The sequence below is a fragment of the Martes martes genome (assembly GCF_963455335.1).
Source record: "Martes martes genome assembly, chromosome: 16".
NCBI classification, from domain to species: domain Eukaryota; kingdom Metazoa; phylum Chordata; class Mammalia; order Carnivora; family Mustelidae; genus Martes; species Martes martes.
Genome location: NC_137904.1, coordinates 23428597 through 23456449, shown reverse-complemented (window position 1 = coordinate 23456449; position 27853 = coordinate 23428597). Strand labels below are relative to the sequence as shown.

At 53.6% G+C, this 27853-nt stretch overlaps 2 protein-coding genes across 5 annotated transcripts; one reads left to right on the top strand and one right to left on the bottom strand.

Moving 5' to 3' along the window:
* The first annotated feature begins 927 nt into the window (after positions 1-927).
* On the top strand, positions 928-19626 carry SARM1 (sterile alpha and TIR motif containing 1). 4 transcript variants are annotated; one of them, XR_013968096.1, is made up of 10 exons: positions 928-1544; positions 7737-8355; positions 8785-8997; positions 9260-9351; positions 9449-9684; positions 12182-12284; positions 12361-12550; positions 17437-17537; positions 17904-18025; positions 18115-18132. XR_013968096.1 is itself a non-coding variant. In XM_080825436.1 (9 exons), the coding sequence occupies exons 1-9, from the start codon at positions 1075-1077 to the stop codon at positions 18242-18244; spliced, it is 2169 nt and encodes a 722-aa protein (XP_080681562.1). In that variant the 5' UTR covers positions 928-1074; the 3' UTR covers positions 18245-19626. The 4 variants fall into 4 exon arrangements, 3 of the variants coding, with proteins under 3 accessions (XP_080681562.1, XP_080681564.1, XP_080681563.1); XM_080825436.1 differs by lacking the exon at positions 17437-17537 and having other exon boundaries at positions 9266-9351; positions 18115-19626; XM_080825438.1 differs by lacking the exon at positions 17437-17537 and having other exon boundaries at positions 9449-9752; positions 12145-12284; positions 18115-19626.
* SLC46A1 (solute carrier family 46 member 1) lies at positions 18264-27834 on the bottom strand. The gene is made up of 5 exons (XM_080825439.1): positions 27555-27834; positions 26274-27126; positions 24352-24435; positions 22557-22713; positions 18264-22010 (listed from the first exon to the last, which is right to left on the bottom strand). The coding sequence occupies exons 1-5, from the start codon at positions 27780-27782 to the stop codon at positions 21953-21955; spliced, it is 1380 nt and encodes a 459-aa protein (XP_080681565.1). The 5' UTR covers positions 27783-27834; the 3' UTR covers positions 18264-21952.
* Positions 27835-27853: the final 19 nt, after the last annotated feature.

The window sequence follows — 27853 nt, the reverse complement described above, 5'->3', positions numbered from 1 at the left end:
TGGTGCACTGATTTCCCCAAGCTGGGCTTCACAGCACAGCAGAATTGTGTGGCTATGGACGGTTTGGATTGGATTCGATTCCCTGGTCTCCCAGTAATTCACTGCTCCTTGGCAGGTCCTGCTGCTCCCTGTCTCCACCTCCACCCACCTTCTGTGGGTAAAGAATAGCCTCGTTCCCCACACTTTTAGACTAAGTGGCATCCCTCTTTCCAGAAAGTACCTGGCACAGAAGGTCCGATTTTGTGCCCACTCTCAGGGGTCCATGGGGCTCCTGAAATCCTGCCACCACCTGGAAAAAAATGATTCTTGGCGTTTCCAACGGACTTTTTCCGTTCCATAATCAGAGAGGGCTGTGTGACTTTGGGCAACCTCTTTTCTATCAGCTTCAGTCAGTTCTGCTGTTAAATGGGAACACTAACCCCTATCCCGTGGGCCTGTCACAAGGCTTCACTAGAAACAAGCATAAAGTTGTACGGAATTGTTCTTATGGTTGCTTGAACCAGGGGAGGGCTCCACGGTGTTGCCTTCACGTTGCAGTGTCACGGGGTTTGCGGGGAAACCGAGGCAGCCCTCCCGCTCTGCACCCTCTTGCCCTGTCGCCACCCCACCCCTCAGCTACCGCGTGGACGTGGCTGGGGGAAGCCTGGGTTTGAGGCTACGCAGGCCGCAGGGGAAGAGTCCCACGTGACAGAGAGGCGGGGTGTCAGCTCCGCGACTGTGGCTTCTCAGGGGCGGGGCCTCTGCAGAGCATCTCCCAGCCGGAGCCCCCCTTTGTTCCTCTTGCTGCCTTCTAGATCCGCCGGCGTCTGGGTCCATCCCTCGCTCCCCTCTCGCTCCTCCCGCCCACCCCTTGCATCCGGGCCCGCATCCCTTCACCCAAAAGCTCGGTCCCAGTTCCTGCCCTTGCCCCTCCCCCAGACTTCTGGCCAGCGCCTTTGCCTGGTAGGTAGCCTTCTGTCCATCCCTCCCTCCTGCACCTTCTTTTCCCTGGATCCGTCTCCTGTCCCCCTTTTCCCCAAGTCCCGAGTCGCTCCGCCCTTCCGGACCGGGGATGTCCCCCGCAGCCCCGCGCCCATGGTCCTGACGCTGCTCCTCTCTGCCTACAAGCTGTGCCGCTTCTTCACCATGTCGGGCCCACGGCCGGGCGGCGAGCGGCTAGCGGTGCCGGGGCCCAACGGGGGCGGCGGCGCGGGCCCGTGGTGGACCGCGGGCGGCCGCGGGCCCCGCGAGGTGTCGCCCGGGGCGGGCACTGAGGTGCAGGGTGCCCTGGAGCGTGCGCTGCCCGAGCTGCAGCAGGCGCTGTCGGCGCTGAAGCAGGCGGGGGGCGCGCGGGCCGTGGGCGCCGGCCTGGCCGAGGTCTTCCAGCTGGTGGAGGAGGCCTGGCTGCTTCCGGCCGTGGGCCGTGAGGTAGCCCAGGGTCTGTGCGACGCCATCCGCCTGGACGGCGGCCTCGACCTGCTGCTGCGACTGCTGCAGGCGCCGGAGCTGGAGACGCGCGTGCAGGCCGCCCGTCTGCTGGAGCAGATCCTGGTGGCTGAGAACCGGTGAGGGTGCTCGCGGGCTGGAGGGTAGAGCGCGGGGTGCTGTGGGGTGACAAGGGCGGTCCGCGGCCAGGGTCTCTCGTGTGAATCGTCCTGTGCCTTTTCCCGCCTCACCTCACCGAATCCCTGTACTACCCCCCTGTTGGGGATGAGGGTGTCCGTTTTACAAATGAGGCTTGGGAAAGTTTCATGCCTTGCAGGGAGTCACAACACAGTGAACTGATGGTTCAGCCAGGATTCTCCTGGAACTGGTGGGCTGAGGAATGAGACAGAGAGAGGAAGAATAGAGTATAGCAGAACAGGAATTTGTCCCTAGTTCTGAGGGTGGAGCTGGGACCCTAAACCCACAGACCTCCTCCCCACAGGCACGAGTGCCCTTCTAGGCTGCCTTCTCACTGCCACTGTGAAAGGAAGAGAACACAATGCTCAGGAAATGGGGTAGGAGGAGGGGTAATGATTACTGAAATGAGTGCTGATCTGAGGGTTACTTGCCCCCTTTAGGCCAGCCCCAATCCACCTTCTGCTTCCTCCTTCTTCATTTTGGCCCGCATAACAAGCCAGACATGATCTCATCCTGCGGCTGCTCATGGGGAACAGAAGGTTTTCTAGTGGGATCAATGGGTGAGAGAAGAGGAAACAGGTGAGGAGCGAGGCAGGGGCCAGAGTGTGTGTTCTCCGTCCCTTCCCCACATAGGGCCGAGATACAGTAGGGGGTGTCCAACTGGGGCCTGGAAGCCCCTCTCTTGCCTGCCTTTTGAGATCTCCCCCAGAATATGAGGACTCTTGCACTCACTTTCTCTCCCCTCCTATGCCAGAGCAGATCAAACTGTCACTCAGTAGTCATGTGCTGAATTCTCACGCCCCTCAGATTTAGAAGGGTTTGGGAAGGGTCACTTTCAACTCATGCAGCTTTGTGATGTGTGATGGGCATGGGTTAGGAATGCTTTCCTTACCATTTTAAAAAATTAAACATAACCTTGTGGATGATGGAAATGATACAACCGTCAGAAATACATGAATGAAGCAATTTAAGTTGGGAGAGCAAGTTAGGGTTCTGCTTACTCAGAAAGTCATTAATTTCCCATCTACCATCAATCATCAGTACATTTGGAGGACTAGCAAATGGAGTGGGTGCTCCCTGGATGTGGGGGGCACGGGGTGATGGCGTACCTGGTAGCCTGGTATGTGGGGTGTGGCAGCTATAATTAGAATCCTTGGAGAAGCCGTGCAGCCAACACCCTAGGAAGAGGAGGGCGGCAAGATGCAAACTGCACTGATACTTTTTTCGAGGTTGAAAATAACAACACTCACCTCTTACAGAATTACTGAAGGGAGGAGTCACGCTCACCATTGTCCTTGATCTGGGGAAACCACGCACTGGTGCGGACAGCACTTCAGGACCAAGGACAGAGCCCAGCAAGCCCCTTGGCCATCGGATTTTTTGCCCCAAAGAGAGGCAGAATCTCCTCAACTTTTAGTCTACTTTGGGTGGAGGCTGGAAGGAAGAGAAGGGAGGTGACACACTGGGAATTTGTGTTGATGAAATCTTGCCCTTCATCAGCCAACCTCCTCTTAAAGAAAGTTCCTCAATCAGTGCACCCTCTCCTTTTCCCATTCCCTTCTTCCCAGAGTGCTGCTACACCTGTTGGCCACGAGCCTAGATCACAACGTCCCTCACCCCCAAATGCCAAGAGAAATCCAACAGGGTAGGACCCTCTGAACTTGATCCCATGACACTAGTGAGGGCCCCATGTGACTGCTAGCCTTTGAAATTTATAGCCCAGCCCCCTCAGGAGACCATAATTAGGTTAAATGGTTTAACTCCGGTTGAATGGCTTTCCCAAAAATACAGTTAATAAGTGGAGGAGACATGTTTAAAAAGTAAAACAAGGGATGCCTGGGTGGCTCAGCCGGTTAAGTTGCTGCCTTTGGCTCGGGTCATGGTCCTGGGGTCCTGGGATCCAGTCCCACATTGGGCTCCCTGCTCAGCAGGGAGGCTGCTTCTCTCTCTGCCTGCCACTCTGCCTGCGTTTGCACGCTCTCTCTCTCTCTAACAAATAAAAATCTTAAAAAAAAAAAAGTAAAACAAAACAGAAAGCTATTGCATATAAATTCAAAAAGTGCAAAGGTACAAAAAAGTCCCACACTTAAGAATTTTTCTTTCTAGGGATGCCTGGGTGGCTCAGTTGGTTGAGTGGCTGCCTTCGGCTCAGGTCATGATCCCAGCGACCTGGGATCGAGTCCCACATTGGGCTCCTTGCTCGGCAGGGAGCCTGCTTCACCCTCTGCCTCTGCCTGCCGCTCCGTCTGCCTGTGTGCTCACTCTCTCTCTCTCTCTCTCTCTCTGACTAATAAATAAATAAAATCTTAAAAAAAAAAAGAATTTTTCTTTCTACCCAGACCCCCTCGCTGGAGGTAAACCAGCAAAACAAGTTTCTTTCCTTCTTTTTTTCTTTTTTTTGAAGATTTCATTTATTTATTTGACAGAGATCACAAGTAGGCAGAGAAGCAAGCAAAGAGGGTAAGGGAAGCAGGCTCCCCGCTGAGCAGAAATCCCAATTCGGGGCTCGATCCCAGGACCCTAGGATCATGACCTGAGTTGAAGACAGAGGCCTTAACCCACTGAGCCACCCAGGTGCCCCGCAAAACAGGTTTCTTGCACGGTATGTCCTCCCAGAACAATTGTATACATACAAGAATTTACACATATATGTATATTATATATACATGCTGGTATGTGTATGTGTATGAATTCCCCCCTCCTTTGAAGCTGGAATTTGAACCCAGACCCACAGCCTCTCAGGCTGCAGAAGCTGGGAGCTAGGTGTATAGTTCTCACAACAAGGACATAGTTCAAGTTCTGTGAAGGTGCCAAGGGCATAGGGAAAGGGGAGGGCTGGGGGGTCAACAGACTCAAAATAAAGTCCTCTAAAAAAAATTAAAAATGGGGTGCCTGGATGGCTCAGTCAGTTAAGTGTCTGCCTTCAGCTCAGGTCATGATACCAGGGTCCTGGGATTGAGTCCCAGGTTGGGCTCCCTGCTCTTCAGGGAATCTGTTTCTCCCTCGTTCTCTCTCTCTCAAATAAATAAAAAATTTTAAAAATAATAAAAAATTTAAAAAACAAAACAAAGCAAAAAAAGAATAAAGTCCTCTCTCTGAATTAGTATTCCTGAGCAAGCCCTTCTCTTCACTCGTCCTCAGGAAATGAGAGTGTTAGATTAGATTATTGCTTAAACACATCTCCTGGTTCTGATATTCTCAGAGTTTATGTAGTCAGATTGTTCTGGAAGCACAAAGTATAGATGAAGGATCTTAACCTTGGAAGACAGACAGATGCGGGTTTGGACCCCACCTATGCCTCTCACCAGCTATGTAACTCTAAGCATGACATGTAACTTCCCTGAACTTTGGCTTTCTCCTTGGTAAAAGGAACAAGTGAATGACTGGAACCCACCTGTTCTTTTGGACTTTAGGGAAGCTCAGTGATCAACTCAGAAAAGTTGTTGTGCCATGTAATGGGCTCAGCTGGGACCTGCAGTGGACACAAAGTCACAAGCGTCACTGTGATGCTCACTGGGCAGGGACTCCCTGCCTGGCTGAGTCTCTAAGTCTTTAGGGGTAATGTCAGTTGTGGAGGACATCATTTGTGGAGCTCAGGGAGACAGAAAACTCACCTCTGCTTAGAGTGTGCCAACTTTCCTGCCTGCTGTGCTGACATCCAGGCTCCCTCCCTTGGACATTTCCTCCCTAGAGCAGTCAGAGTGTTTCCTAAAACCCATGTAAGAGCAGGTCATTCCCCTTCCTGAAGCCTTTCAATAGCTCCTCATTTGCCATCAAAATGAGGCAGGACCCTTTCCCTACTCTCCCCCCCTTGAATCTTCTACCTCAGCCACTAGAAATGGCTTCACTTCAGTGTGGCTGAGGTGGGGGCAGATCCCCAAATGCTCCAGCTCTCGGATACCCCCCAAGACTTTGCATACATCTGCGCCTATCATACAATGTCCACAATCTCCCCTTCTCCTCTTCATGAATGTCCCACCATCTTCCCCAATTAATACCCTAGGTACCCATCCAATATATTTAATGTGTGTCTTTATATCTGTGTTCTGGTAGGATCTTTATTCTTTTGTGTGCATGTATTTTTAATTTACACAAATGGAGGGACGCTTGGGTGGCTCAGTTGGTTAAGTGTCTGCCTTTGGCTCAGATCATGATCCTAGGGTCCTGGGATCGAGTCCCTCATTGAGCTCCTTGCTTTGCGGGGAGTCTGCTTCTCTCTCTGTCAAATAAATAAAATCTTTTAAAAAATTTATACAAATGGTGTTGTGTTATATAGCACATTCCAGTTCATATTTTTATCCACTCAGTAGTATTTTTTTAAGATATTTATTTATTTATTTGACACAGAGAGAGAGATCACAAGTAGGCAGAGAGGCAGGCAGAGAAAGAGGGGAAAGTAGGCTCCCTGCCGAGCGGAGAGCCCGATGCGGGGCTCGATCCCAGGACTCTGAGATCATGACCTGAGCCGAAGGCAGAGGCTTAACCCACTGAGCCACCCAGGCGCCCCAGTAGTATATTTTTAAGATCCTTCCTTCATGTGCTATGGTATCATCTGTTCAGTCCCTTGTAACTGCTCCATAGCCCTCCAGAGTGGGTAACTGCCCGTGTTACCTCTCCACTGTCCTAGGCTCGACACCAGACTGCCACTATCTTCCCCCATCACAAACAACCCTGCAGCCTTTTCCACGTTCTTTTGTGGATCTGTGACAATTCCTTAGGGATATAAACTCAAGAGCCCCAGTTTCTGGCTCATAGGGTGCATATCTCTTTAACTTCACCCACGCATCCCAGCCTGCTTTCCAAATTGACCGCCCCAGCAAGCACCTCTACCCAGAGAGCTTCAGGGTAGTTCATGGCCCCTCACACTGCCAACCTTTTCTGTTACCCAGCTTCTGCTTTTTGCCTATCCAATAGGTGTAAAGTGATAGCTGATTTAATTTTCACTTTTCTAATTACTAATGAGTTAGAGCATCTCTTAATTTGCTTGTTAACATTGTGGATTTCCTCTTTTGTAAATTGCCATTTATATCCTTCGCCATTCCCTATTGAATTTGCTGTCTTTTTCTTGTTGACTTGACTATTCACATCTTCTATATATGAAACCTTGTTGCTTTTATATTCTTCTTATAGGTTTTAAACATTGCAAATATCTCTGGGCTTCTTTCTATTCCTCAAACATGCCAAGCTCACCCCCCCTCAGGGCTTTTGTCTTTGCTGTTCGTTCTGCCTGTTACACTCTTCTCCCAGACACCTGCAGACAGGAGTCTCTGGATATTGTACTCTCAGATTTCACCTCCTCCGCCGCCCAATGTCCTTCTCCACTGTCCATTACATCACCTGCATTTGCTAGCATAATGGCCATCTCACTCTTGTCCTGTTCACTCATTGTTCCCTTGCTTATTGTTTGTCTCCATATTAGCTGTGTATAAGTTCCAGGCTCTCTTAGGCCCTGCTCAGCTTCAGTCCCTAGCACAAAGCCTGACACACAGTAGTTCCTCAATATCCCCAGTCACACCACATGAAGTGAAGAGAGGTTTGAGGGCAAGGCGAAGAGGGGTGTTCTTAGAGTGATGCTTCAGATGATGATAAGAAGTTAACATTTAGTAAGTCTTCCCTATGGCAGGCTTCCCCTGTGGGAAGCACTTTACACGGATTTTCACACTGGTACGCATAATGACCCTGTGGGGTGGGTATTCCTCTTATCTTATTTATGAGATGAAGTTCCTTATTTCGGAACTGAAGTTGAACAATAAAGGAAGGCACTCAAGGTCCCACACATTTCTAGACAAAAACAAAACAAAACAAAACAAAAAACAAACAAACAAACAAAAAAACCCCTCCAGCTCCCAAGGGATCTTCTCCAGAGTTAGGGTTCTTAACCACACACCCTGCAGGGCAGGAGGCAGCGGTAAGGGAGGAAATGGGTGTGGCCAGGATGGAGCACCCTTATAATCGTAATGGGAGGAATCTGTTCCTTGCAGGGCAGGTGGAAGGGGGAGGCAGGGAGTTTAATGCTCACCCTCACGTTCTATATGACACCAATGAGTCCAGAGAGGTTAAATGACCAGGTCATGGTCGGCCTTCCCCGGGGGCACCGCCATTCCATCATCCCTTGTCCCACTTTGTTTCGCCAGGGACCGCGTGGCGCGCATCGGGTTGGGCGTGATCCTGAACTTGGCAAAAGAGCGGGAGCCGGTGGAGCTGGCGCGGAGTGTGGCCGGCATCTTGGAGCACATGTTCAAGCACTCGGAGGAGACGTGCCAGCGGCTGGTGGCGGCCGGTGGCCTGGACGCCGTGCTGTACTGGTGCCGCCGCACGGACCCGGCGCTGCTCCGCCACTGCGCGCTGGCGCTGGGCAACTGCGCGCTGCACGGGGGCCAGGCGGCGCAGCGGCGCATGGTGGAGAAGCGCGCCGCCGAGTGGCTCTTCCCGCTCGCCTTCTCCAAAGAGGACGAGCTCCTGCGGCTGCACGCCTGCCTCGCGGTAGCCGTGCTGGCCACCAACAAGGAGGTGGAGCGCGAGGTGGAGCGCTCTGGCACACTGGCGCTCGTGGAGCCGCTTGTGGCGTCGCTGGACCCCGGCCGCTTCGCCCGCTGTCTTGTGGATGCCAGCGATACAAGCCAGGGCCGCGGGCCCGACGACCTGCAGCGCCTCGTGCCGCTACTGGACTCGTCGCGCTTGGAGGCGCAGTGCATTGGGGCTTTCTATCTCTGTGCGGAGGCTGCCATCAAGAGCCTGCAGGGCAAGACCAAGGTGGGTGAGGGGTCGAGTGGGGATGGAGTTAGAGAGCATCTGGGAAAGCTTCCCAGAGGAAGTGACATTCAACTGGGACTTGAAGTACGCATAAGAGTTAAGTGAAGCAAGCAGAAGGATGGGAGACCAGTTACTGGCCTTGAAGGCAAGACCGAGGGTTTTAAGCAGGGAACATGCCCGGCATTCATACTGAGAGCTCAGCCTTCATCCCAGGGAAATGGAAGCTGTTAGAGGGGAGACATGAGGGGGAGAGTCGAGAGTTTCAGGAAAGGGAATGAACGGAACTAGGTGATCTATAGGATGAATGCAGAGCTAGGGCAGAGGATGGGAGTTTCAGCGCTGAGAAGAGGCGAGGAGAAGGACTGGGAATCTTTGGGGATGGCTGGTGAACTGTGGGACTCTAGACACCCTCTCCCCAACCCTCCCTAGGTATTCAGCGACATCGGAGCCATCCAGAGCCTGAAACGCCTGGTTTCCTACTCCACCAATGGCACCACGTCGGCGCTGGCGAAGCGCGCGTTGCGCCTGCTGGGCGAGGAGGTGCCGCGGCCCATCCTGCCCTGCGTGGCCAGCTGGAAGGAGGCCGAGGTCCAGACGTGGCTGCAGCAGATCGGCTTCTCCCACTACTGCGAGAACTTCCGGGTAGAGCAGCGCATCCCAAGGGCGCGCGGCCGCTAGGGGCGCCCTGAACGAGGCAACAGCGCCCCCTTGCGGCCCATGCGCCCGCGGCGCCAGGGATGATTTTGGGGGTGGAAGCCTGTACTCCACCACTTTCGGGGTCACTCTAATCCGGGTCCCATCCGCCTCCCCCGTCGTCGTCTCCGGTTGCCTTTCCTTGCATCTTATGCTTGGGGGTCCAACGGCTGAGGAGGAGCGCCCTTCCTTAGTCTGACCCCTCCCCTAGGAGCAGCAGGTAGATGGCGACCTGCTTCTGCGGCTCACGGACGAGGAGCTCCAGACCGACCTGGGCATGAAATCCGGCATCACCCGCAAAAGGTACGGCACCTCCTGCCCGCCAGTGCTCACCTTCTGCCCCTAGCCAGTCCTAGGTCAGGACCTCAGCGTCTTCCTCTCCCCCCACCCCCGGCTGCAGATTCTTCAGGGAGCTCACGGAGCTCAAGACTTTCGCCAACTACGCTACGTGCGACCGCAGCAACCTGGCTGACTGGCTTGGCAGCCTGGACCCGCGCTTCCGCCAGTACACTTACGGCCTGGTCAGCTGCGGCCTTGACCGCTCCCTGCTGCACCGCGTGTCAGAGCAGCAGCTCCTGGAGGACTGCGGCATCCGCCTGGGCGTGCACCGCGCCCGCATCCTCACAGCCGCCAGAGGTCAGCCTGCCCACCTGGGAGCCCAGTCCTCGCCCATCCTCAGCCAGGGGTGCTTACAGAGGGTAGGGGTGGGAAGACTGGGGGCTTAGGCGATTAGCCAACAGCTTACCAAGTACGGGTCTGGAGGTGCTTTAGGGAGGTCACGAGGGCAGAATGGATTCTAGGGCTCTAGCAACCCTTTTTATTTACTAATTTATTTTAATTTGCTAATTTACTATTTCGCTAATATTGTCAGTTACTATATATAAAGTTTTAAACATATTATCTTATTAATATCTATATCCATTCTATTCAGTGGGTCTTAATTTTTTAAGATTTTATTTATTTACTTATTATTATTATTTTTTAAGATTTTATTTTATTTTATTTATCTGAGAGAGAAGAAGTGAGTGGGAGGAGGGGGGCGGGCAGAGGGAGAAGCAGACTCGCTGTTGAGCAGGGAGTCCATGGTGGGGCTCAATCCCAGGACCCTGGGATCATGATTGAGCCGAAGGCAGACGCTCAACCAAGTGAGCCACCGCGGGGTGCTCCTGGGTGTTTGTTTGTTTATTTATTTATTTATTTATTATTTTTTAAAATTTATTTATTTGACACACACAGAGAGAAATCACAAGTAGGCAGAGAGGCAGGCAGAGAGAGAGGAGGAAGCAGGCTCCCTGCTGAGCAGAGAACCCGATGCAGGGCTCGATGCCAGGACCCTAAAATCATGACCTGGGCCAAAAGCATAGGCTTTAACCCACTGAGCCACCCAGGCGCCCCGGGTGCTAATTTTTTTAATCAACTAGTCACCATGCTGTGCACTACTTCCCAGAACTTACTCATCTTTTTTTTTTTTTTTTCAAGATTCATTTATCCATTTTAGAGAGAGAGAGAGCAAGGCAGAGAGCAGGGGTGAGGGGCAGAGGGAAAGAGAGAATCCTCAAGCAGATTCCCCACTGAGTGTGGACCCCAACTAGGGGCTCAATCTCACCACCCTGAGATCATGACCTGAGCCAAAATCAAGAGTCAGACAATTAACCGACTGAGCCACCCAGGTGCCTTTCTATAATGTACTTTTTAAGAATTTTTAAGTAATAAGAGAGGTGTTGCTTAAAAGTGTCCAATTTGAAGAGTTTTGAAAAATGCATACATGTGTAACTACCATCATAATCCAAGATGAAGAACATTTCCATCAAGGGTGTTCTTTTTAAAGATGATGAAACTAAGTTTTAGGGAATTTAAATACATTTCTCAAGGTTATCCCTTGGGGAATCCCAAATACATACCCCAGAGCCACTAAGTAACAGAACTAGTCTGTCTTTCTGCTTCATAAACAGACAGGGGCTGACTGTGAGTGCTGAGACTGAATATTATATGAAGATGGATTCTTTTCATTCATCTCAACAAGTTCAACCAAAGCAGATCAACTTTCATTATTTTCACACTGCAGCTCTCAGTATAACCCCAAGATTTCATTTCTTAAAAACAGGGAGGGGTGCCTGGGGGGCTCAGGTTTGCATTCAGATTTCTCCTGCTCTGAATCCTTTCTGGAGTTCCAAATGGCACATTTTCCTTCTATGTTGCCGCTGAGTCCTCTGTCATGGCTTTGGAGCCAAGCTTCTGCGGGTGGTCCTCTCAGAACCCAGCCTGGGGTTAGGATTAGGGTTAGGGCCCAAGAGCATTGAAGGTCGGGTCTGCGGGCATTGTGGCAACCCTCCCGGAGGGCTGAGTTGAGGGCGTGGGTTAAGGTTAGGGTTAGGGATCCAGGGGAGATTGTGACCTCGGCCGAAGGCAGACACCTAACCAACTGAGCCACCCAGGTGCTCCCCCATGCACCCTTTTTAAGTGGAGGCAGTGACCACTGAGACTTAGATTTTAGAAAGACCCCTGCAGTTGCTGTGCAAACAGACTGAACTGGGCAAGTGTGGATTTGGGGAGACCACTGAGCAGGCTGAGTTGGGGGCCTAGACATAGGGAGGGCCCTGGGGCTGGAGTTCAGGATGTTTAGTTGGAAGAATGCAGAGCATGGAATCAGGTGTTGTGAATGTCTGTCTGTTCTGTTCACTGTCTTATCGCAAGCCCAAAGGGTAGTGCCTGGCACACAGTAAGTACTTAGTGAATATGCATGGAATGAATGAATGAGAGGTAGGGCTGTGGGGCGATACCCGGGTTCTGGCTGTGGTGGGAACTAGGAAGGCAGGGGCCTGGGGAAGACTTGGGTTGCATTGGGTGTAGTGTCTGTGGGCAGCTGCCCATGCAGGTCTGGAGTTCTGGAGAGAGGACAGGGCTGGAGGTGCCGATCTGTGTCCCTAAAACACAATGCCTGTCTCCTGAGAGGGACTCACCAATAGTGAGCAGCCTTCCTTCCTGTAGGCCCAGCTCTCTATCTCAGTGACTCTTTTTTGCACAAGCCAGGCGGCCCGGGCCAGGCTGCGCTGAGAAGGCTGAGTGGGCAGCAGGTGACACCCCATGGGGAGTCAGGGGGGACTCTTACTGAGCTGTTGTCTGTCTGCCTCAGAAATGCTACACTCCCCGCTGCCCTGCACTGGCGGCAAGCCCAGTGGGGACATCCCAGATGTCTTCATCAGCTACCGCCGGAGCTCAGGCTCCCAGCTGGCCAGGTGAGAAGGGGTGGGCAGGCGGGCTGCCCAGGGGCTCGGGGCTGGGCCGGGGCAGTGATGTGGGACCTCTCGCCAGCCTCCTGAAGGTGCACCTGCAGCTGCACGGCTTCAGTGTCTTCATTGATGTGGAGAAGCTGGAAGCAGGCAAGTTCGAGGACAAGCTCATCCAGAGTGTCATGGGTGCCCGAAACTTTGTGCTGGTGCTGTCGGCCGGGGCCCTGGACAAGTGTATGCAGGACTATGACTGCAAGGACTGGGTGCATAAGGTAGGTGCTGGCCTCCGTGGTCCCAGCACTGGCCCATGGCCAGGGGTCAAGGTCCTCCTCCCTTTCCTTCTCATTTGCACTCCCCAGCCACTTCCACAGTCCAGCGGCGAGGCAGGAGCCACAGCTCGGTCTGTAATTGGTCTTTGGCAAGTCACTTAGGCTCTCTGGGCCTCAGTGTTCTCATGCAGAAAATGGGGATAACATGCCTGTCTTACTTACCTTGTGGGATGGCCGTGAGGGTTGGAGAAGGAGGGAAGCGCTTTGATAAATAACCTCAGTGAGGGAAGAGGGGAAGAGAGCCTGGTGACAGGCACAGTGGGATCGTGAAAGGCACAAAGCTGTGAGTTTGAATCCCAGCTCCAGCCTTGGGCAAGTTGCGTAACTGCAATGAGCTTCGTTTTGGCTACTGTAAAGTGGGAGAAGTATTGTCCCGGACTCCCTAGGATATTGTTATAAGAATTAAAAGAGCTAAAATCTGTCAAGTCCTTAGCAGAATGCCTAGTTCTATAGTAATTGCTCTATAATGGCAGCATTTATCCTTGTAATTAGTATGAGTGCTTCCCGCTGTTTAATTAATGCCGTTCTATCTTCAGTGCCTGGCATATACTAACTTACTGAGTACTCGCAGAACGGATGGATGGATGAAATGGGTTCATATCACATCTGTAGATTATTCATTATTAATCAGTGAGGGATACAGCAGTCATCTGAGCTGGAACCCTTGTCCTGAAGCAGCTAAAGAAACAAGACGTGGCGAGATCATATATGGGTTGGTGTCGCTGCTAAGCTACGTAGGTGAACCTCTCACTCGCCATAGGAGCGTGGAGAAGGGGGAGAACGTTAAGGGCTGGAATAACCGGGGAAGGCTTCGTGAAGGAAGCAGAACTTGAGAAGAGACTTAAGAATTTAGGTAAGTGGAAGAGAAAGCATCCCAGGCAGGGCGACTGCGTGAGCAGAGGACAAAAGTGGGGATGAGGAAGGCGCATCCCCGGCAATTGCTTACAGATGAAGTGGAGGCTCAGAGAAGTAGAATACTTCTTCCCCTGGCCATGCTGGTGTAGAAATCCAAAAAGCTGGCTTCTGAACTCCCATCGATCTGACTCCAAAGCCCGTGCTCTTTCCCAGCACCTTCCGTGGCGCAGACCTGAGGGGGTGGGAGAGGAGGTGGGGGGATAGAGCAGGATTCTGCTGACACCGGAAATGGTCATCTGCATCCCTTCCCAACTCCATGTCCGGTGACGCCATGTTGGTAGCCTGAGATCAGCCCTGGTGGGAATATTTACACAAAGGAAATTGCTAAAGACTACAAAGCAGGATTTTATTTGGTTAGTTGGTTGTTTTTTGTTTGGTTGGTTTTGGGGTTGTTGTGGTTTTTTGCCCCCAGAGAGTTATTTGTTAAACATTTGCCAGCACACCACTGGGGTTCCCTGGGTGGCTCAGTTGGGTAAACACCCGACTGTTGACTTTGGCTCAGGTCACGATCTCAGGGTGGTGAGATCGGGCTCCACACTGGGCATGGAGCCTGTTTAAGATTCTCTCCAGCCCTCTCCTTTCCCCTCCTCACTGGCTCTCTCCCTCTCTTAAAACAAACAAACAAACAAACAAACTACAGAACCCGTTTGCAGAGTACCTAAAAGCTGGGAGAAGACTTGTGTTTAAAGCACTGGGGGGAAGGGATCCCACAAGGGCAGTGAGGCCAGGCTAGCAGTGGTAGGGAGGAGGCTCTGGCATCAGAGTACAACCAGACTGATCATGGGGAAGAGGGTCAGGCCCTGGAAGCCATGTTTTAGAGGCTGAGTACTGGGCTTGGTTGGGTGTTGGGCCGAAGAGACACTTGGAGGATCATGGTTGATGGCCCAGAGCAGGTGGCAGGCGGTCTTCTGGGATAAAGACAGGAGTAGCTGAGCTCCATTTGAGGTCAGACCTTGCTGTGTTCACTCTATATCCCGGATGCCTACAAGCCTGCGTGGTAACGAAGCAGGCTCTTGACTAGTTGACGGGGTACTTGAATCAGTGACCAAGCAGAGGAAGCTGAAATAACTGGGAGGGCCATACAGGTCCACCAGGCCCACCAGGCCAGAACACTCGACAGTAATAAAGTTTTCACTTTTTTTTTAAAGATTTTATTTATTTATTTGACAGAGAGAGACCACAAGTAGGCAAAGAGGCAGGCAGAGAGAGAGAGAGAGGGAAGCAGGCTCCCTGCTGAGCAGAGAGCCTGATGCCGGACTCGATCCCGGGACGCTGAGACCATGACCTGAGCCGAAGGCAGTGGCTTAACCCACTGAGCCACCCAGGCACCCTCAAGTTTTCATTCTTAATCTGCTGGATGACCTTGAACAAGCCATTCTTCCTCTCTTGGCCAGACTCTGAATCTTTGCAACGAGCAGCATGCTGTCTTTGGTTCTGTGTGATTCTGGATAAAACATATGTCTAAAGGCTCTCAAATAAATTTGTGCAGGGTCAGAATTCAAATGAGGCCTTGGCTGAAAGAGCCCTGGGCTTGGAATCTGAAGGCTTGATTCAGAAGCCTGGCCCCTCTTGGGCTGGGCATTTGTGTGACTTGGGGGCAAGTCCTTTCCCCTCTCTGGGCTTTCTTCTTCTCATTCATAAAACGAGAGGTTCCCCCCAAACCAATCAAGGTTGGAGTTATGTGGGTTTTTTCCCCAGGAAGACTCTGGTCCCCAAGGGTGTTTGACACCCATCTAGCTGACTGCATTGAGGGAGGAGGGATGGGGGGAGCCTCTGCCTTGGACCAGTCCCAAAGACCCCATCAGCCTTCCTTGGTTGTTAGTGCTTCACTGCCTCTGGTTTTAAGACTCCTTTCCCCGAAGCCACATTTAGTGGGTAATCAATACAGAAAACCACAAGTGAACTGCACTCAAGTAATTCCAATCCCTGAGGTTCCCCCTTGAAAAGAAAAAAAAAAAAATTCAATAAGCACTTACCAGAGCATCCATTAATAGTAATATCCTCAGAAGCACCTTGTGAGGGAGGTTTATTATCCCCTTTTACAGAGCAGGAAATCATAACACCTGTGATTGATTAAGCACACACTACATGACGGGCACTGGCCTAAGCACTTGCCACAGGACATGGCAGGTACCCCCCAACAGAAGAGAAAACAGAGACTTTGAGGGCCCATTGGTTGTCTCATGCCACAAAGCCTATGTCAGGGATTCGATGTGAACCCCAGTCTCAGGATTCTGGAGTGCAGCCCCTAACAGCTGTGCTTTGTTGTCCCCCTCCCTCCCTCCCTCCCTCCTTTCCTCCCTTCCTTTCTTCATTCATTCCAGCCATCCATTAAGTATTTGGCAAGGGCTGACTATGGGCAAGGCTTTGTGAAAGATGCCGAAATACAAGATGGATAAAAACCGGACATGATCCCTGTCTCTATGTCTGGTGGAGAAGACAGATATTAAGTAAATTACTCATTAGTTAAGTTTGCAACTCTAGCATGTGTTAAAGAGCCTTCGAGAGCCTACAATAGGGAGATTGTGCATGGTCAGAGAAGGGAGGGGAGAGTTCCTTGGGAAAGTATGGATTGAGCTCAGGTCAGAAAAATTAGTAAGCATTAGTTAGGGGAAGTGGCCAGGAAGAACCTGTGCAAAGGCCCTGTGCAGGGAGGGAGGGTGGCTAATCTAAGGGGGGCAAGGTCTGTGTGGCTGAGAGAACAGTGCAGGGCTGGAGTCTGGAAAGGGAGCTGTGGCCAAGCACATGGAGCCTTCAGACCACAGTAAGGAGTTTTATTTATTATTTTTTTTAAGACTGTATGTGTTTATTTGACAGAGAGAGAGCACAAGCAGGGGGAGTGGCAGGCAGAGGGAAAGAGGGAAGCAGGCTCCCTGAAGAGCAGGGGGAGCCCGATGTGGGACTCAATCCCAGGACCCTGGGATCATGACCTGAGCCAAAGGCAGTCGCTTAACCAACTGAGCCACCCAGGCGCCCTGAATTTTATTCTAAGAGCTATGTAAAGTCTTAAAGATTTTTAAGTAGCGGGGGACATGATCAGATTTGGATTTTGGAAAGAGCAGTCAGGTGAAGGGGCAATGTAGAGAACAAGTTAGAGGGGACAAGAGTGGATGAGGAGAGACCTGGTGGGGGACAAAGATAAAGGGGTTGGAGCAGCACGGTGAGGGTCTGTGTGTGGAGGAAGAGCCAAAGTGGGTAGATCTGAGAAATGAGGACAACTGGCAGGGCTGGTGGTGGATCAGTTTGGGTCCAGTGATGTTTTTCTCCTGACACCAAGTTGTGTAGTTTTTTTTTTCCAGCACTAACAACCATTTCTCCTATCTGCCAACACCAACTGGGTGTCCCGCAATTCAGTTCTTTTTAAGAAAAATTTTTAGATTTATTTATTTATCTGAGAGCGGGAGACTGTGCCGCAAGTGTGAGGGGGGTGGGGCAGAGGGAGAAGCGGACTCCTTCCCCCTGAGTGCAGAGCCCGACATGGGGCTTGATCTCACGACCCTGAGATCGTGACCCGAGCTGAAACCAAGAGTCCGACGCTTAACCGACCAAACCACCCAGGCACCCCCAGGTTCAGTTCTGATACTGACTCACCCAGAGCGAGTGTCAAACTCCAGAAGGGCTTAGTCCCACATGTCTGTGCTCACTTCAGACGTCTGAGAGTCCCGGGTTCCTAGGCCACCCGTGCTTCTGACTTGGTTACCAAGTCAGGAGTTCCCATGACACACCCATCCCTCCCCTGGCCAGTGCAATCGTTTGCTAGAATGACATGCAGAACTGAGAAAGCTCTTAACTATATTCCGGGTTCATTGTAGAGGCTATACCTCGGGAACATTCGAATGGGGGCCATGCATAGGGCAAAGGTATGGGGTGTGGGGCACAGGCAGGGAGGCTCAGATCTCCCATGCCCTCTGCAGGCCACCCTCCCAACACCTGGATGTGTTCACCAAACCACCCCATCCTTCAGGGATTTGATGGAGGGTTCACTGTGGAGGCATGGTGAAGTCATTGGGCCCTGGTGAGTGAACTCAATCTTTAAGCCGCTCTCTCCTCCTGGGAGGTGCGCGTCTTTGATTATATGTGGGATACTTAGTTTCCAACTTTTTCATCATAGCTTGGTCTTCCTGGCAAGCATCCCCCATCCAGAAGCTCTCTAGGCAACCCCCATGCCCAACCTCCAGTCATCTGGGGATTCCCAGTGTTTCAGGAGCTCTATGCCAAGGACTTGGGGCAAAAACCAAATATTTTTTATTAAAAAAACAAGGGGTGAGGGAAAAGCCAAAGCGGACTTCGGCACCAGCACCCCTCCTAGGGACTGCCTGGTGCCAGGGTCCCTAGATGGGGGACCCAGGTCTCTTCCTTATCCCCTCGTTTCTTCCTGCAGGAGATCGTGACTGCTTTGGGCTGTGGCAAGAACATTGTGCCGGTCATCGATGGCTTCGAGTGGCCAGAGCCCCAGGACCTGCCCGAGGACATGCAGGCCGTGCTCACCTTCAATGGCATCAAGTGAGGAGAGGGGCGGGTGCGGAGCCCCCAGCCAGCAGCTCCCCCCATCCCCACGAGGCCCTCTGACCCACCAGCTCTTGTGCCCACAGGTGGTCCCACGAATACCAGGAGGCCACGATTGAGAAGATAATCCGATTCCTGCAGGGCCGCTCCTCCCGGGACTCATCGGCAGGCTCTGACACCAGTTTGGAGGGGGCCGCACCCATGGGCCCAACTTAACCAACCCTTAGATCCTAGGCCCTGCTGTGACCCCCGTTCCCATCATCCTGCTCGAAGAAACTGCTGCTCGACCTGGCCTCTCTCAGCTGCAGCCACCCGGGCCCTTCTCTGGAAATGGCTGTTGCTCTGCCCCATCCTCACGGTCCACCTCAAGCCCAGCCTCCTCCATGTCTGCAAAGGGAATGGGAGCCAGGCATTGGGGGTGCTCAGGGCCAGACACCTCCCCTGCCCTATCCCCAGGCCCTGCTACCAGGTTCTCTATCTCAGGTGTGGGAGAAACCCTGGACAATTGAGGGTTTGCCACACATGACACCCCCTCCTGCCCAGACAGCAGCCAGCTTGAGTAGGGGTAAGGCTGGCAGCCTCCCTCTGACGAGTTCGGGCAATGCCCACCCCTCTGAGCTAAGCCAGGGCCGGGGCCCAGCAGCCAGCTGGAGATCAGGCTCCAGTGATGGCTCTCCACCCAGATCGTGCCTGGCTTCTGGCCTCACCGCATCCTGCCACCCTGTGGCCTTGACCTGTAATCACTGTGTCCTTAGCTGGCCTGGTCTCCAGTCCCCTCCCAGCCTTCCTGAGGTGCAGTCCTCTTAGCCACACCGGAGGTCAGGGTCGGCCAAGCCAGCCCTCACTGTGGCTGGCAGCTGTTCACCAAGCCTGGGCCACCAAGGCTGTCTCGACAGGCAGCTAGCCACCCTCCCCGTGCCTTGTTGCTGGGCCTTGTTGCTGGCTCCCGGCCTGGCTCTGCTGGCTTGCCCAGCCCCTCCCCACCCTTTCGCTCAGGGGGCAGCCAGGGAAGACAGCCCCCTGTGATGGCAGTGGTGGGCTGGACAGAGCCCGCAGCAACACGGGAAGAGGCAGGATCCTGAAGAAGGGTGAGGGGTGTGTTGGAACCACCTGGGAATTTTGCAACAATGGCGGGCGTTCAGGAGACCCGGTCAGGGTTTGGGTTTCTGCTTTTCTCACAAATTCCCAGGTGAGTGGGTGCAGATGGTCAAGGAATGAGACACTTGAACTAGCGAGCCTCTAAGACACAAATCCCTCCCAAACCTTTGCCATGCCACCTCCCACTCCCCACCCCCTTCCCCACCTCATGCCACTCCATGGATCCTGTAGCCCCACTCGGTATTACGTCCCTTGTATGGAGAAGGGACTGAATGACTGAATGACGGCCATTTCCCAGATCACCCTGGGATCCAGACCTGGCCTTCTGGTGCTCAGTCCAAGGCCCGTCCCGAGAACCATCCTAGAAGCTGTGCTCAGGGCAGGGCTGTTGCTATCCCCACGGCTGGCTTCTCTGCCCCAAGTGTCTGACAGAGGGGGACAGGTTTTCACCAAAAAAGACTGGTCCAAGAGCTATACAGAAATAAACAAGCAGGAACATCCCTCTGCCCCTTTCTCCACTTGGGTAGGAGAGCAAGAAAGTATCCCCCCGCTCCCATAAACCTGGGCTTCGGCTAACGGTCAGCTGGAGCCCACCCTGCTTCTCCCCTCCCCGGGGGCAGTGGGCAGTGGCCTGACACCTCAGGCTGGCTCAGCTTCCAGAGTCATGCAGGGGCCAGCCAGGTCACTCATAGCTCCTGAGCCTCATCATCAGGAAGTCAGAGGTCTCACCCTGGGCTTGGGACACCTTCCTTCTACTCCCCCACCTGCTGAAGATTCGGTCTCTAGCCGGTCCTGGCCCCAGCTCTGGCCTTCACTGCTCTTGACCCTGCCTCCCTCAGGCCACAGGAGCGGCCACCAGTGCCAAGCCCCGGATGCAGAGTGGACATTGCCCTTGCAGAGCAGCGACAGTGATGATACACTGGCATGAGTGCTCTCCCAGGGAAGCTTTCTTTTTGTCACCATCAGTCCCCCTCCCTCCTGAGGTGCTCTGCGGGCGGTATTCAGGGAGGCTGCCAGGCTGTTTCTTCTGTTTCTACACCCTCAACTGCTGCCCCTTCGTGACTGGGGAATCAGAGCTCAGCCTCCAACCCCCAGCCAGGCTTGGCCCCACAGGGCTAATCCTGAACGGGGGCTGAGAAACAGCCTTTCCCCCAGAGCCTGCTCTGACGTGGGCCTGCAGGGTCAGGGTTTTCCGCCTGGCTGGTCTGCAGGTCCGGGCTGAGTCAGCAAGGCCCCTACCCGCCTCACCCTAGCCGTCCCCAGGGACAGAGGACTGCTCAGGGACACCCAGAGGTCAGAAGTTCAGCTCCAACTCCTTCATTCTTCTCTCCTGCCCAACAAGAGAGGCGTCTCATTCTAGAATGTATGAGGTGGGAAGGTCTCAGCATGTCCTCTAATCCAGTGTTTCCTAACTTGACCACCTGTGATCAGACAGTTCGGGGCACTGCTGACCCAGCTCTTCAGAGGAGGAGCTTTGTTCAAGGTCACAAGCAAGCCAGAGGCAGTGCCCAGAGCAGAGCCCAGGCCTGAGGCCAGCCCAAAACCTTTTCCCAAGCCTTCTCACTGCCTCATGCTGGGACAGTGAAGAACTGTATTCCCCGCCTTGCTTTGGTCTCCCCATGATAGAGACGGTGAGTTGGGAACATGGCGACAGGCCCGAGCTGCAGAAGCCACAGCTGACCCCGTGGGGTCACACTTCGCACCTGTGTGATTTCCAGGGCAGGGAGAGGAGCCAAGCCCTGTGGCCAATCATGTCTGCAGGCAGTGCCGCCTGATCTGGGTCTGTGTAGGGGCTGGCAGCCCTCAACAAAGGTGGTGCCTTACTACTTCTGGGCCGGGCTTCCCTAACAGCCTGGAAAAGGGCCCCTTGTTCTCTGAGAAGCTGCAGCCCCGATCCTATCGGGGAGTCAGGCCCCTCTCCGGGTTCCCGTTGAGCTACAGAAGCAGGAGGAAGGTCTCAGCACATGGTCCCACTGAAACGCATGGCAATGGGAGTGTTGGAGGGCAGAGTAGTAACAAAACCCAATGCCTTCAGGGGCAGATCTCTGGTGGACCCTCAGGAATGGGCTCTGCCCCCTATCTTTCCACTGGCCTGAGGCCAGCCGGGCAACCCTCCAGCCTCTCCAGCAGCTCAAGGGAAGAGAATGAGCAGTGAGATGCGGTGTGGGCCCACACCAGCTCAGGGGGCTCCTGCCCAGCCCAGAAGCTTGCTGCTGTGTGAATGCTGGTGGGCAGACTGGGAGCAGGAAAGCAGACAGCCCCACAGCCTGCGGGCCCGGAAGGTTCACTTCAGTGTGATTCTATGGATTTATTGTGATTGGCATTGCTAAGCTCAGAGGGTCGATCCCAGCCCAAGACGGCAGCACTCTCCCCCAGAGGGCACCCAGCCCTGCCACAGCCTTCCCCTCAGAACCACATCCATTGCTGAGGGGCCACTGGTGGCTGCGCCCCGGAAACGGCCCGGTGAGCTGTGCCGTCTGGGCTGAAGCAGAGACGCCACTCCTTGTGCTTCAGCTGCTCCCTGAGGTGTCCCTCCGTAGGGACCTCTACTCCCCTGGCCGGTTCCATGTGACTGCTGGTAGGAAGGGACACCCACCCCTGTTCCAAATGGCTCCCCCACTGCCTCCTGGAGTAGGACCATCTGGGTTCCAAGCCTAGGCTGAAGTCCTAGGCTGGCACAGCCGACTAGCTGGACCACTCTGTCCGAGGCAGACTCGTGCCCTCTGAGGGGCGGTGCCCGTGTCGCGTGGGCCAGGATCCAGATGCATATGGAGTTGCTTTGTGTTCGATTCGCTCCCTTTGCCCTCTGTCTCCAGTGCAGCCAGATCAGGGGCTCTGAGGAAACTGCTGGAAATCAGGGTGAGGATTAGCCTTTTCCAGCACCCTGTGAGAGAGACCAGAGAAAGGGTTCAGATTTGACATGGGGAGACATCCTCAACTCTTAGAGATGGGACACAGGCTTTATCGGGTGGACTGGGACAGGTATTCCCTCCCAAAGCCGAAGAGAGGTGGAAGACAAGGCAATGTCCAGAGACAGGGCTCTGGAGAGCAACTCTTAAGGCTACAAGGGGAAGAACCCAGAAGGTCAGGCTAGCCTGGGGGCCAGCCATATTAGCTGAGAAAGCTCTCCAGGCTTCTTGTTAGCACACATTCCCGCCACCTTACTTCCACCTGCAAAATGGGAACGGAGGAGGGGAGCTGAGGGAGAGAGCACAGCCTTGCCAGCGAGCAATGGGAGCCTGTCCCTTCCCCCACTGCCCCTCCACCCCTAGGCCTTGCCCTTGGGGAACTGCTCCCAGAAGATTAGGCAGCTGTCCTCAAGGGGAGAGTCAAGGGGTTCCATGAATGAGTTCTGGTTGGGAGGAGGAGAAAGTGCAATTCTTTGGGATAAAGGGCATTATTATGATCATGAGTCAGAGCCCCGCATTACCCAATCAGAATGGCCGGGATGAAGAGGAGGCCGGCTCCCAGGAGGAAGGGGAACCCCTTCATGAAGTTCAAGGTGGCTGGGTAGAGCGAGTTGAAGATGCCAGAAGCCATCAGCATGGCCAAGCCATTGACACAGGCCACAGCAGAAAAGAGAGCACCTGCGAAGAAATAAATATCTTACTTTGAGATGGAAGACCTAGGTTCAAATCCCAGCATCGCTAGCTCACTGCTGTGTGACCTGGGGCAAGTCACTTAACCTTTCTGAGTCTCACCTTCCTCAACAATAAATCCTACATCATGTGTTGTGATGAGGGTTCAATGAGGTCGTGCATGGAGAGCAGCTGGCACACAGGGGCTACCAAATAAATGGCTGTTATTAAATCCACGTATTCAAAGTGTGTGCGCTATCTTCTATGAAAACCCTGAAAAAATGGGTTTTGGTTTATGTCCTTTGGGAATCATCTCCTGTTCGGATTAATTGCTGGCTTAATTCCCAGTTCCAACACTGAATAAGTTGCTTATCCTTCCAGGTTTCTGTCCCTCCTCTGTTAAACAAGGACAATACCTATTTCATAGATTGGCAGCAAGAGTAAATTCACATGTAAAAACATCCATCACAGGCCCCAGCCCCCTGCAGGCAGGCAGTTAGTGAGGGCTGTTCTTTTCTCCGGTTCCCCTTGGGGCCTCTCTGGGTACAGTGAAGGTGCTAGAAAAAAGGCTTACTGAGTGAATGTTCAGGGTGGGTGTGGGGGGCAACAGAATGAACCCGTACTGGGCTGCACGTGGCACCAGATCCCCCTTCCAGGCCAGCTGGGGGGAAATGGATGAGCCAGATATTTCCAGACTAGGATCTAAAGACCCAGAGGCCCCGAGAAGCTATTCCTTAGAGAGATGCCAGCAGAACCCAAATTTTGCAAAACGAGCAACAACCCAACAGAAGTTGAGTTTGCACTCTGTCAGAGTGTCAGAGCCAGGAGGACCTTGTCATCAGGAGCAAACCACTCATGTTACACAGGAGGAAACAGGCACCGAGACAGAAAGGGACCTGCCCAAGATCACACAGCCAGTGGGTGACAGAGCCAGGACCTGCTGCTCTTAAAAACAGAGCTAGGGGAGCGCCTAGGTGGCTCAGTGGGTTAAGCTTCTGCCTTCGGCTCAAGTCATGATCTCAGGGTCCTGGGATCGAGCCCCACATCGGGCTCTCTGTTCAGCAGGGAGTCTGCTTCCCCTTTTCTCTGCCTGCCTCTCTGCCTACTTGTGATTTCTCTCTCTGTCAAATAAATTTTTAAAAATCTTAAATAAAAAAAAAAAAAAACAGAGCTGGGTTTGCATCCTAGCTCTATCACTTACTGAGGGACCTTGGCTGACCCGATTTAACCCTCTGGGTCCCTGCTTCTTCATCTGTTACTTGGGGACAAGGAAATATCTAAAGGTTGCTTGCTTCCTCTCTAAGCTTGCACACTGGCCCTAGTGAAGCAGGGAACCCTGACATCATCACATCCATTTTACAGACAAAAGAGCTGAGGTCTGGAGAGAGTAAATCCTGTGCTCGGGTTACCCAAGAGAACAAGCGTGCTCTGCTGACTGCAAATTCCAACCCCGTGACCTCAAAATCCAAGGTCCTGTGGTCCTCTGCCAGCCCTAGGCAATTTGACAGAAGTGCATTTGTCTTGGCTACTAACATGTTCTGGGTGGGAGGGAGGAAGGTAGGCCCCTCCTGGCTCACAGTTGCTGTCTGCCCAGTTCGGGCAACACTGGCTATGAGCAACCAGATGCAGGCTGACCCCGGCACTCACCCTGCTCTGACTCGCCCACCAGCCTGGAGAGCTTGGCCCGAATGATGGGTGTGATGACTAAGGACAGGAACAGGAGTCCATACCCTACAGAGAAAGAAACAAATAAGAAAACAGGGTCAGGGAGCAGGGTGCCTAAGCACCGTGCATAGCAGAGCTCCTCTACATACACAGCATGGGACTCAGGATGGACACAGGAAGAGCTTCCCTATTGAAGGAGACAGTGATCATGGAGGGTCAGAGACCACCTTTCTCAAGGCTTGACCCACCCACCACCTCTTTCGTGAATGAGTGCTGATTTCCCTCCAATTATGTTCTTGTCAGAACGCCTCTTGCAGTCACAGTGGGCACGACCCACCCACCCACCTTGAGCTTCGAAGGGAGATGGCAAGGCACAGAAACCAAGCATGGGCTTTGGAGTTGGCCTTGAGTTCCTAACCTGATGCCATCGCTTACTACCTGTGTGGCCTTGGACATGACTCCCATCATGTAGGAGGCTGAATAACGGTTACCCTAAGACATCAGGTCGTAATTCCTGGAATTTGTTAATGATGCCTTATTTGGAAAACAGGTCTTTGAAGATGTGATTAAGGATCTTGCAATGAGGCGATCTTCCTGGATCGGACTGGGCCCTAAATGCAATCAGGTGAATCCTTAGAGGGAGATGTGACAGAGCAGAGAAGGCTCACAGAAGAGGAAGAGGCCATGTCACTACAGAGGCAGAGATTAGGGTGACTTGGCCACAAGCCACAGAATGCGGGCAGCCAGCAGAAGCTGGAAGCGGGGAGGCAGATCCTCTCCCAGAGCCCCTGAAGGCAGCATGACCCTGCTGACCCCTTGCCTGAGGCCTACTGAGACAGATACTTCACTTCCGGCCTCCAGAACTGTGAGAGAATTGTTTTAAGCCATCTGGTTGGTGAAAATTTGTTACAGTAGCCCTAGGAAATGAAGTTCCTTTTCCCCTTGCGTTTGTTACTCAAGGGCTTACAAGGTTTCTTTCCCTTCCGTGACTGTTGGTCCTAGAGGACAGTGGACCCTCACAAGTGGGTATTTGAGGTAACCCATGGCCCCTTCAGGTGTCAGGCCCTCAAACCCCACTCCGCTGAGGCTGCCCAGAGTCATGACAGTGTCTCCATCATCTCTGCACCCCTGAGGGCACTGAGCCCAGCACCGGAGCCTCGGGAGATGCTGTGGGCAGGAGAGGAAGGTACCTGGTCCCCTTCGGCCTCACTCTCCATGCAAGCAGCCAAGTTAAGACATCTCGGATTACTGATCAGCTCACTTTGTAAAGACGTATTTAAGGACTCTAACAAAATTCATCTGTCTCTCTAAAAAAAGTTAACTTCCTCATTCCTAGCCACCCCTCTCCTACCCAAAGAAAAAGGGGGAGGAGGGAGGGAGGAAGGGGCAGGGGATGAGGGAGAGGAAGAGAAAGTAAAAAAAGAAGAACTAAGGCAGGCAAGAATTTGATATCTGTGTCAGAGGAGACTTTTTTTTTAAAAAACTCAAGGAAGGTGACCAAGGATATTTGAGGTAGGGCCTGTGATTCTTATCAGAGAAATGAATATTAAGGCATTAATGGCATGGACTTTGTTTAAGAACACCATAAATGCTGGCTGTGGGAGGCCAACAAGTGAAGCAATCAGTGTATGAGCCATACTTGTGTCTTTTGCTCTATCTTACTAATGATGTTTATAGTTGACAACGTGGATTAATGACTGAGGCTACTGAAGGTCTGTCTCTTCTGGCTAACAAAGATGGCATTTTTATGAAGATTCTTAGTTGTCTGTCTTCCAGTGCAGGCAAGGAGCCTAACAATGATTCTAGACACAGGCACGAACCACATTTAGAGGCCGTGAGTGTCTGACCCCCAATTTTCACCCAGCACCTTTGGGACAAACCGTCCCCGAGCCCACACACACAACCTGTAAACATGAGAGGGGTGATGGTAGCAAACGCAAAGACCACCATTCCCAGAATGTTGAAGGCCAGGCCAATCTCGGCCACCCAGGTGTCGGCCAGGCAGTGCTGCAGAAGCCGCAGGCCCACCAGGCTGGTGAGGTACGGCAAATGCTGCGCCGCAGAACCGTAGCCGATCAGCTTGGAGTCCCAGCAGAGGGGTCTGCTCAGCTCGTAGAGGGTCAGGATGTCCTGGGCTCCAAAGTGCACAGTGACTACCACGAAGATGGCCAAAGAGTACAGGGCTAAGTGCCTCCTGGACTTGTCTGGGGCCGGAGACGCATACAGCTGGACAATGGACCGGTGATGGCGGAGTGTGAAGAGCCGGGCAGGTGTTGGCTCCTTAACTGTCTCACCAAAACAGAAGGCTGCATAGAGAGTCATGGCTATCAACAAGGCCAAGGCTAGCCAGAAGGGGTTGGCATAACCCTGGGCCCTGAGCCAGTGGCCCCCAAGGAGGCTGGCCAGCATCCCTGCCACCCCGATGCACGCCTCCAGCAGGGCCATTCGAATGGTGCGGCTGTGGCTGGAGCTGACATCTGCCACAGAGGCAAAGCCTGCAGCCAGCAGGCCACTGAAGTCCCCCAGGAGCGCGCAAAGGATCCGGCCCAGCACGAAGTAGCCCACGTGGAGCTGCAGCTGCACTACGAAGATGGACACCAGCGCCTGCAGCAAGAGGCCCAGGGAGGCGAGCACCAGCAGGGGGCGGCGGCCCACGCAGTCACTCCAGGCACCCAGCAGGGTGGACGAGAACAGCCCCACCAGGAAGCCGCCCAGGTTCATGTAGAGGGTCCAGTGGGAGGTAAGGGTCTCCACTTCCTGTGGGGACATGAATCGTAACCAGGTGCTGTTCCTCACTGGGGGCTGCCCGTCCCGCAAACCACCACCATCCTGGGAGATACAGGGATGGGGACTATCCTCGAAGCCCTAAACCTCAGAGAATCTTGGTAAAACTCCCAAAAACTTGGCCCTGGCTTATGGGGGAATGGACCACAGTCCCACTCCCTTACTTTCACTCTCTTTTGTTAATCTTCATGGCCTCGCTTTACCCAGAGGGACCTTAAGCACAATACCCCCTCTCGTCCCCCGCAGCGGTCGTTCTGGCCCCGCCCACTACCCCCAAACCAGCTGGCCCTCCCCCGGACGCAAGCCCCGCCCCTCGGCCGCCCCCACGCTCCCGCCCGGGCCACCCCCCCGCCCCCAGCCCACCGCCGGTGCCCCGCTCCGCGCTCCTCCCGCGCCGCCACCTTCATGATGGGGTCCGCGCTGTGGTTGCTGCAGCTGCCCCTGTCGCGGGTCCCATTGTAGCCGAGGTCGGCACTGAAGCGGTGCCACAAGTACTGCGTGGTGAGCGGGCCCTGCAGGACCAAAGCGAAGTTGGCGAGGAAGACGAGCGGCTCCACGGGGCCGCGGCACAGCACCGCGGGGCTGAGGCGCGTGCGGGCCTCGCCCGGGGGGCTCGCGCACCCCTCCATGCGCGTGCGCCTCGGGGGCTACGCCGGACGGATGGCTGGACTTTCTGCGCCTGCGCCCAGCGTTCCTTTTT